Source organism: Elephantulus edwardii, unplaced genomic scaffold (assembly GCF_000299155.1).
Source record: "Elephantulus edwardii isolate Elephantulus edwardi_28Jun2011 unplaced genomic scaffold, EleEdw1.0 scaffold00016, whole genome shotgun sequence".
In the NCBI taxonomy this organism is placed as follows: domain Eukaryota; kingdom Metazoa; phylum Chordata; class Mammalia; order Macroscelidea; family Macroscelididae; genus Elephantulus; species Elephantulus edwardii.
In genome coordinates, this window is record NW_006399766.1 from 2,004,412 (window position 1) to 2,013,884 (window position 9,473).

Below are 9,473 nucleotides of genomic sequence, written 5' to 3' on the forward strand. Positions count from 1 at the left end.
CTTCTGACGACTGCCTCTTGGTTCAAGAATAAGTTTCACATTAGCACGATCAAGTGTTCTGGGATTCCCATTCTTCTCAGAGTCAGTCACAGTTTGTTATGGTCCACACAGTCAAACACCTTTGCATAATCAATGAAACACAGATAGACATTCCTCTGGTACTCCCTGCCTTCTGCCAAGATCCATCTAACATTAGCGACAATATCCCTAGTACCACGACCCCTTCTAAACCCAGCCAGGACTTCTGGCCGTTCTCTGCTGATGTTCTGTTCCAGTCGTTTTTGGATAATCTTCAGCAGAATCTTGCTTGCATGCGAAATCAGTGATATTGTTCTGTAGTTTCCACACTCTGTTGGGTCACCTTTCTTTGGAATGGGAACAAATATAGATCTCCTCCAGTCAGTCGGCCAAGTGGTTGTTCTCCAGATTTCTTGGCACAACTTGGTGAGCACGTCCAGGGAAGCATCTGTTAGCTGAAATATGTCAATTGGTAGGAAGACCCTCAAACTGATGGTTTGACATAGCAACTGCTGCAGTGAGTTCCAGGGTATCAGAGATGATGATGGCAGAGGACTGGACAGGATTCAGATCTACTGTTTACAGGGTCACTATGAGTCATACTCAACTTGTTGGCACCTAACAACAACAACAACAACAACTAAACCAAGATTTTTATCTATTCTGTTGCTTTGAAACTTACATAAGTGATTTTATACATTGAATTGGTAGTGTTAGAATAATAGCAATTTGCTACATTAAAGAAGACTATTTACTATTTTTCTCTGGCTTCTATTTCTAAAATAATTCTATTTCAAGTGGTTGCTTGATAATATTACATATATAAAGATGCTGTAACAACAAGGTAGTACTATTGGCACAGGTCTTGAATTTCTTAGTTATTTAAGATAACTAGATAACACAATACATATCTAAGCAAAGTATTCATTTATAATAGGAATGTGGCTTCATGAGGATTTGAAGACAATTATTGTATGCAAAAGAACATTTAATAATACTACATTCATGTATGTATGCATGTATATACACACACATGTTTAATTAACCATCTTATAACTCTTCAAACAAAAATAATATTTAAAGGTCATAATTACATGTACAACACATTTTAATGTCAATGTGTTTCCTTCATGAACATGAAGTACAAATTCTTCTTTCTCTGGAGAACTGAAACTTGGCTCCCATATTACTTCACACTCCAAAGAGGAGAACGCTTCGACAGTGCCTATAAGAGAACAAGAGATTTATCACACGTTACATTTTTTAAAAATTAATCTTCAAAATAAGAGCTCATATTAAATATCTAGCAGTTACATAATAAATTATTAAAAACGAAACTAATGAAAACAGGAAAAAGCTATGTGAGAATAACAAATGAGTATAGCTATATAAGGCTTGCTTTATTCAAACTGTATGCATTATTTCAACTTTAATAGCTAAATCAAGACACAGGGAAAAAAGTGTACCAATTTAGTAAAGCAATAGAAAATGTACCAAGGATTTAAATATTACAAGATTAGAACCAACATTCTATGTAGGCAGTAAGGCACCACTTGTGATCCCTGGATTCCCTCCATGTATTTCCTGACACTAAAATATCAGCCAACACCAGACACTCATGCAGGCTTTCTGAGGGATATATTACCTTGGCCAGAAATTCTTTTGGAATGTGCACATCCCTAAAGAGGTAACTTTTTATATAGTTATTAATTACATATTAATACATAAATTAAAATATAAATAATGATGGTTAATAAATTAACATATATCTTGATTTCCAAATTATTGAGATACTAGCTCTGGTGACATAGTCCATAGGGAGTTGTGCTGCTAAGCCAAAGTCCACACATCTCTGATGGTTAGAATCCACCAGGCGTTCTATGAGAGAAAGTTGAGTAGTCTCCTTCCATGAGGTAGTTCTGGTGGCTTAGTGTTAAGAAGCTGTGCTGCAATTCCGAAAGCATGCAGTTCAATCCCGCCAGCAGCTCTACGGGAGAAAGATGGGCACTGTTCTCCATTGCCATTTACTGCCTCTGAAAACCCACTGGAGGGTCAGGTATGGATCAGTCTTAACTCAATGGCCCATAACAACAACAACAAAAGCTCCTCTCAAGAGATTTTCAGCCTTGGAAACCCAGTGGAGTGTAGGGTTTTGGTCAATTCTTACTCAATTACAATAAGATGAAACTAAGTATTAATCATATTTGATGTGAGCTTTCATCTGATAAAGTCTTCATCTCCTTTGGAGGAAGAAAAAAAACAGTATTTGATGGAAATAACGGCTTAGAAATTCTTAACAAAGAGAAGCACCTGAGATTCAAAGGCAATGCATATTAACTATAAAGCTCAGTGATTATCACAAACAAATCTTGCTTTATACCAAGCTGACTCTCATACAAAGAGAGGGCACAAAATTGTAGCTCTTTCTGGGAAAATGAAAAGCTCTAGAATCTGAATGATCTGGAAACAAGACTTAGTTCATTCATTTACAAGCAAAATTATCTGGACAATTTGATCAAACTATGTGTGTGGCAGTTTTCCCTATCTTAATAAAAGATGTAATACCTCCTTCCTAGGTTTGCAGTGCCCAGGTGCGGAAAGAACATAAATCTATTAGGTGATTAGTGTATAGAGGAGCCTATAAAGCACCCAATGCCAGATATTTTCATTAATATATGTGAACACTGGGATTGTGCTAGGCATAGTGATTTATAACGAGAGGCTAGTCATGGAAATTTTAGCATGCTAGGAGGGAGTTCATCAGTATGATATTTAACTACAAATGACAATTTAACTACGGATGGACCATCACCTCCTATGTGATTTACTTTCTCTGAAAGTCATCAACAAACAAATGGATAGAGAAACTGTGGTATATTCACACAATGGAATACTATGCTGCACTGAAAAACAAACTCATGCAATATTATTCAAAATGGGTGACCCTGGAGGACATTATGGTGAGTGAAGTATCTCAGTCACAAAAAGAGAAATACTGTATGGTGCCACTGTTGTAAAACAGGACTGACCTTGGGGTTGGGGGGAAACTGAGAAAGATGGGTTCAATATACTGCATTGAAAGAGATGAGGAGAAAACGGTTTAAAAGGGATATGTGATCAGGTATTTTTGTCATGATGTCAGTCCAGAATGAAGGCTGCATAGTGGAGTGGACCTGGGGGGAGGGACTGGAAAATAATGAAAGAAGTTTTCTTTTACTTTTCCAAGAGGGTAGTGTACTAGGGGGGAGGGCTGGGAGGGGAGAAAAGTGCAAAAATGACTGAATGGAAATCTAAAGTCTTTGTAAATTTTCATTGAAATTAAAAATTAAGTTTTTAAAAAAGTTAGAAATAAAAGATCTGTCCAATAATAAAAAAAAAATTGCTACAGAAAACAAAAAGAGACCTGGAGAAATGGAAGAATACACCTTGAACTTGGATAGGAAGACCCAATATTGTGTAAATGACAATCTTACCAAAGGGAATCTACATGTTCCATGCAATCCCAACACAAATACCAATTCTGTCCTTCAATGAGATGGAAAAGCTATCTCCACTTTCGTTTGGAATGGAAAGAGACCGCAAGTAAGCAAAGCACTCACAAAAAAGAGAAACAAGGTAGAAGTAAACTCACTGGTAAAGACAGTGTGGTACTGGTACAATGAAAGACATATAGATCAATGGAATAGAATTTAGAATTCAAAAAGAAGCCCATCTACCTATGGTCAAGTGAATTTGACAAGGAGATGAATTCAGTTAAGTGGGAAGATGACAGCCTTTTAAACCAATGGTGTTGTTAAAACTGAAAAACCATCTGGAGAAAACTCAAATAAGACCCACCCCTCACACCATACACAAAAACCAACTCAAAGTGGATCAAGGACCTAGCACAAAAAACAAGGACTATAATTTGTATTAGAGAAAAGCTTGGAAGAATCCCAGAAGCACTAATCCGAAACATGAACAGTCTTCCATGCATCCTGAAAAATCTACAACCAGAAACGGATAAGATAGCTGAATGGGACCTTCTAAGAATCAAATCCCTATGCATATCCAAACCCCTCTACAACGGGGTCAAAAGGGAAGTCACAGCCTTGGGAAAATATTTGGTAATGGCATAACTGATAAAGGACTTGTATCTAGAACATATAGAATACTCAAGTACCACAACGGGATAAATAAATGCACATAATCCAGTCACAAAGTAGGCACAGGATTTGAAAAGATACTTCACCAAAGAAGAGATTCAGATTATCAACAAACACTTGAAGAAATGTTCAAAATATCTAGCTCTATGAGAGATGCAAATCAAAACAAATATGAGATGTCATCTCACCCCAGTAAGAATAGCAAAATTTAATAGAACAGCAAACAAAAAATGTTGGTAAGTTTGTGGAGAAACTGGAACTCTTATTCACTGTAGGTGGGAGTGTAAAATGGTGCAACCACTATGGAAGGCTGTATGGCACTTTCTCAAAAATTTGGAAATAGAAAGAGCTTTTGAGCCAGCAATTCCACTACTGGAAATGTACCCTAAAGAAACCAGAACTGCTCAAGCAGATATACGAACACCAATGTTTATTGCTGCTTTGTTCACAATAGCAAAGATTTGGAAACAACCCAAGTGTCTATCAACAAAATAATGGATAAAAAAGCTATGGTATATTCATACAGTGGAATATTATACAGCACTGAAAATCGAAGAACTCATTAAATAGACAAAATGGGTAACCATGGAGGACATCATGCTGAATGAAATATCTCAGTCACAAAAGGTCAAATATTGCATAAGGACTGACAAGGGTGTTGGAGGGAAACGAAGAAAAGAAGGGATAAGTAATGTACACAGCATTGAAACAGACAAGGGAGAGAACTGTATAAAAGGAATATATGATTATCGGCATAACAAGAATCAAGTATAAGAGCTTCATAGTAAAGTGGTTGGGGGGAAGATGGGTATTGTATAACAATGAAAGAATTTTTTATCCAAAGAAAAAATGAACTGGGGCGGGGGAACAGGGGAGAAAATGCACAACAATGAATGAATGAATGAAATCTAGGTTTTTTAAAAGCTTTCATTAAAATCTCATTTTCAAAAATCAAAACTAAAATAAAATTTATTTTTAAAAATGAATTGGCAATATAATGAAGCATAAGCCATTCTGATCCATATCTTGTCATTCTCACATTCTCAAACTAAAACTGGACAAAATCAACTGTATATCATGATCCATATTATGAAATTATATGCATGCAAATAAAAATAAAAGTATTCTAAAGAAAAGTAAAAAAAACAACAACCCAACCAACCCTAGAATTAAGAGAATAAAAAGTAAAGAACTCACTCAGAATTTGTCAAGTTAAATGAACTGAAAAAGAAATCTATGCCACAAGTTGCAATATTTAAATATGTTATATTATTGTTGTTAACTGCCTTTGAATTGTAGATGACTCATGTTGTTGTTGTTGTTAGGTGCCTTCAAGTCGCAGACAACTCATAGGAACCCTATGAACGAAAGGCCTGAGCACTGCTCGTACACAGAGTTTCCGGAGGCAAGCCATTTTGGAAGTGGAGGCCGCTCCTGCTTCCAGGCTTGTTTTAGTCAGGGAGCTCCAGCCAACACTGTCTGTCCACCATGGATACCCATTACCACATTTGGCACACCATTGTCACAGTGTTCAGCATCACAGCACCATGAGTTACTTCTGTACAGCAATGCACAGACCAGTGCTATACCACCTAGAAGAATGTTTGGCAGGAAAACAAATTGAACCCAGTCTGAGGGCTGCAGATTAAAATCACCCACCTTCGGCTTATAGCATAACTTTCTTTCCACTAGGCCAATGTAGCTCTCTCTGTCATCGTTGTTATTGTTGTTAGGTTCCATTGAGTTGTAGATGACTCATAGCAACGCTATGAACAAAAGGCCTGAGCACTGTTCGTACACAGAGTTTCCGGAGGCAAGCCATTTTGGAAGTGGATGCCGCTCCTGCTTCCAGGCTTGTATAAGTTAGGAAGCTCCAGCCAACACTGTCCACCATGGGTAACCATTACCACCATGGCCGCCTCCTCTCCCCACTCCCTTTGGGACTGAAAGTTGCCTACTGCCTTAAACCCTAGGCCAAGCCTGTCTTGCCTCGCTCCTGGGGGCAGAGCAAACCTGCACATCAAACACAAGCCTGGAAAAGCACTCGACTCCAAAAGCTTGCCATAATTCCTGTGCTTGCACCACCATGCTTCCTCTGGTATGGAGAAGTCAAAGAAACCCTGGGAAGAGCCAACTAGGAAGAACATGGCCGCCTCCTCTCCCCACTCCATTTGGGACTGAAAGCCGCTTCCTGCCTTAAACCCTAGGCCAAGCCTGGCTTGCCTTGCTCCTGGGGGCAGAGTAAACCTGCACGTTAAACACAAGTCCGGAAAAGCACTCAACTCCAAATGTTTGCCATAATTCCTGCGCTCGCACCACAATGCTCCCTCTGGCAAGGAGAAATCACAGAAACCCCGGGAGGAGCCAACCAGGAAGAACATGGCCACCTCCTCTCCCCACTCCCCAGATGACTCATAGCGACCCTATAAATGAAAGACCTGAACACATGTATAACTTTCATCAAGTTCATAGAGTTTCTGGAGGCAAGCTGTTTCAGAAGTGGATGCCAGTCCTGCTTCCAAGCTTGTTTGAATCGGGGAGCTCCACCAAACACTGTCCACCATGAGTAACCATTATTGCATCCGACACATCAGTGTCACAGTGTTTAGCATCACAGCAACCAAAAGTTACCTCTGTACAGCAAATGGACAGACCAGTATTATAGCATTGAGAAGAATGTTTGACCAAAAACAATTAAAATCTGGCCTGAGGGATGTAGATTAAAATCACTCACCTTTGACTTGGTAGCTTAACTTTCTATCCACCAGGCCCACAGAGCTCTCTCTAAGTTGATGTTGTTAAGTGCTGTCAAGTCATAGATGACTCATAGCGACCCTATGATATAGGCAAAATTTTAAATGATCCTGGAAGCATCAAAAAAAGATTGAGTCTCTTTCCTCTCCAAATAAACTTGACAATTTGCCTTTCAATCTTCTTGAAAAATAAATTTGCTATCTAAATTGGAATAATGTTGAAAATGTGGATTGCTTTTGGTAGGACTGTCATTTCACAGTATTGAGTCTTCCTATCCACAAACAGTGCACATTTTTCTGTTTCTTTAGGTCTTTTATTGTGTCTTGCAGAAATGTACTGTAGTTTTCTTTGTATAGGTCTTTTGTATCTCTAGTTAGGTTCACTCCCAAGTATCTCAATTTGTGGTTGTCTGTTATAAATTGATACTGCTTTCTTGGTGTCCTTCTCTGAGTTCTCTTTGTTACTGTAGAGGAATCCTCTGATTGATCTTATTTCCTGTCACTCTACTAAATTGGCCTACGAGCTCTAACAATTTTTATGTTGAATCTTTGGGGTTTTCTGTGTGTACTATCATATCATTTGCATATAATAATATTTTAAACATCTCTTTGCTAACTGGGTTTTTTTTTTTTTATTTTCTTCTCTTATCATATTGCCCTGGTAAGCACTTCCAATACAATATTGAATAAAAATGGCAACAGTAGACATCCCTGTCTGGTCCCTGTTTTCAAAGAAAATGCTTTTAGTCTTTCTTCATTGAGAATGACACTGGCTCTTGGTTTTGCATATATACTGTTGACTATGTTGAGGAAATTCCCTTCTATTCCAATTTTGCTGAGTGTCTTAATCAATACGGTGTGCTGGATATTTTTAAATGCCTTTTATGACTCAATTGCTAATATCATGTGGTTCTTATTATTTACTTTGTTAATATGGTGAATTACATTGTTTTTCTTATGTTAAATCATCTTTGCATACCTGTTATGAATCTCACTTGGTAAAGATGAATTGTTTTTTTCATGTGCTTTTCTATTCTATTGGCTAGGATTTTTGCAGCTATATTCATGAGAGATATTGGTCTGTATATTTGCTTCTTTATAATATTGTTGCCTGGTTTTGGTAGTAGGGTTTTGCTTGCTTCATAGAATGACTCTAGGAGTGTTTCTTCTCTTTCAATTATTTGAAATAGTAGAATTTTTTTAGATCCTTTCCAAATGTTTGGTTGAATTCAACTACGAAGCCATCTGGTCCAGGACTTTTCTTATGGGGAAGTCTTTTTATGAACTTTTCAATTTCTTCTCTTGTGATGATTCTGTATCTGTCCTTGTCAATCTTAGTAGGGCAAGAGTTTCAAGGAATTTGTCGATTTCCTCTAAGTTTGAAAATTTATAAGAGTATAGATTTTCATAGTTTTCCAATATTGATTCGATTTCATCTGGTTCTGTTGAGATGAGTTATCTGTGTCTTCTCTTTTTCTTTTGTTAAGTTTGCCAATGGTTTGTCAATTTTATTGACCCTTTCGAAAGTCCAGCTCCTGGTCTCATTGCTGTTTTCAATTTTTTCCTCTTTTTTATCTCATCAATTTCAGCTCTTGTCCTGAAAATTTCGTTCCTTCTAGAGGCTTTAGGATTAAATTGTAGGAGGCATAGCACTCTCTTACTACACTGAACACTTACTACACAGCAGTAATAAGCAAAAGAGAATGATACTGGTACAATAACAGGTACATAGAACAATGGAACAGTACTGAGAACCAAGAAATAGACCCATCTATCTACGGTCAACTCATATTTGACAAGGAAATAAAACCTATCAAGTGGGGAAATGACAACCTCTTCAATAAATGGTGCTGGAAAAACTGGACTGCTATCTACAGAAAGCTGAAACAGGATCCACATATCACATCATACACAAAAATCCCCTCAAGGTAGATCAGAAACCTGGGAATAAACCCTAAAACCATAAAGATAAATTGGGATCAAGCTTAGAAAGCCTAGTCTATGGTATAAAGAGACTGTCAAATACAACCAGAAATGCACAATCTAAAGAGGATAAAATTGATGAATAAGACCTTCTCAACATTAAATCCTTGTGTGCATCAAAAAATTTTCCCAACAGGGTGAAAAGAAAACTTACTGACTGAGGAAAAACACTTGGCAATACCATCTCAAACAAAAGTCTCATAACAAAAGTTTATAGAATACTTCTGGACCTCTGCAGGAAAAATACTGATAACCCAATTACAAAATGGGCAAAAGACATGGAAAGAATTTTCACAGAGGAATATATTCTAATGGCCAAACACCACATGAAGAAATGATAAAAATCAAATGGATTCAGAAATTATGTGATATTCACACAATGGAATACTACACAGCACACAGGATCAACGATTTTTTTAAACTATTACCTAACTTGGGAGAGACTGGAGAGCATTATGCTGAGTGAACTAACTCAGGCTTGCAAGGACAAATATTGTATAAAACTATTATTGTAGAATGAGTATAAGGATCCAAATGGGGTGGGGGAGGGTGGAAGCAGAGAGATAAGGATGTG

At 37.5% G+C, this 9,473-nt stretch overlaps 1 protein-coding gene across 1 annotated transcript in view; it reads right to left on the reverse strand.

Annotated features, from left to right (window-relative positions):
- LOC102867769 (chromosome unknown open reading frame, human CXorf22) overlaps nt 1–9,473 on the reverse strand; it is a 187,476-nt gene that overhangs the window by 68,354 nt on the left and 109,649 nt on the right. The window contains exon 20 of the mRNA XM_006881848.1: nt 1,065–1,243. Coding sequence (XP_006881910.1) covers nt 1,065–1,243 — 179 coding nt within the window. The remainder of the gene's footprint in view (nt 1–1,064; nt 1,244–9,473) is intronic.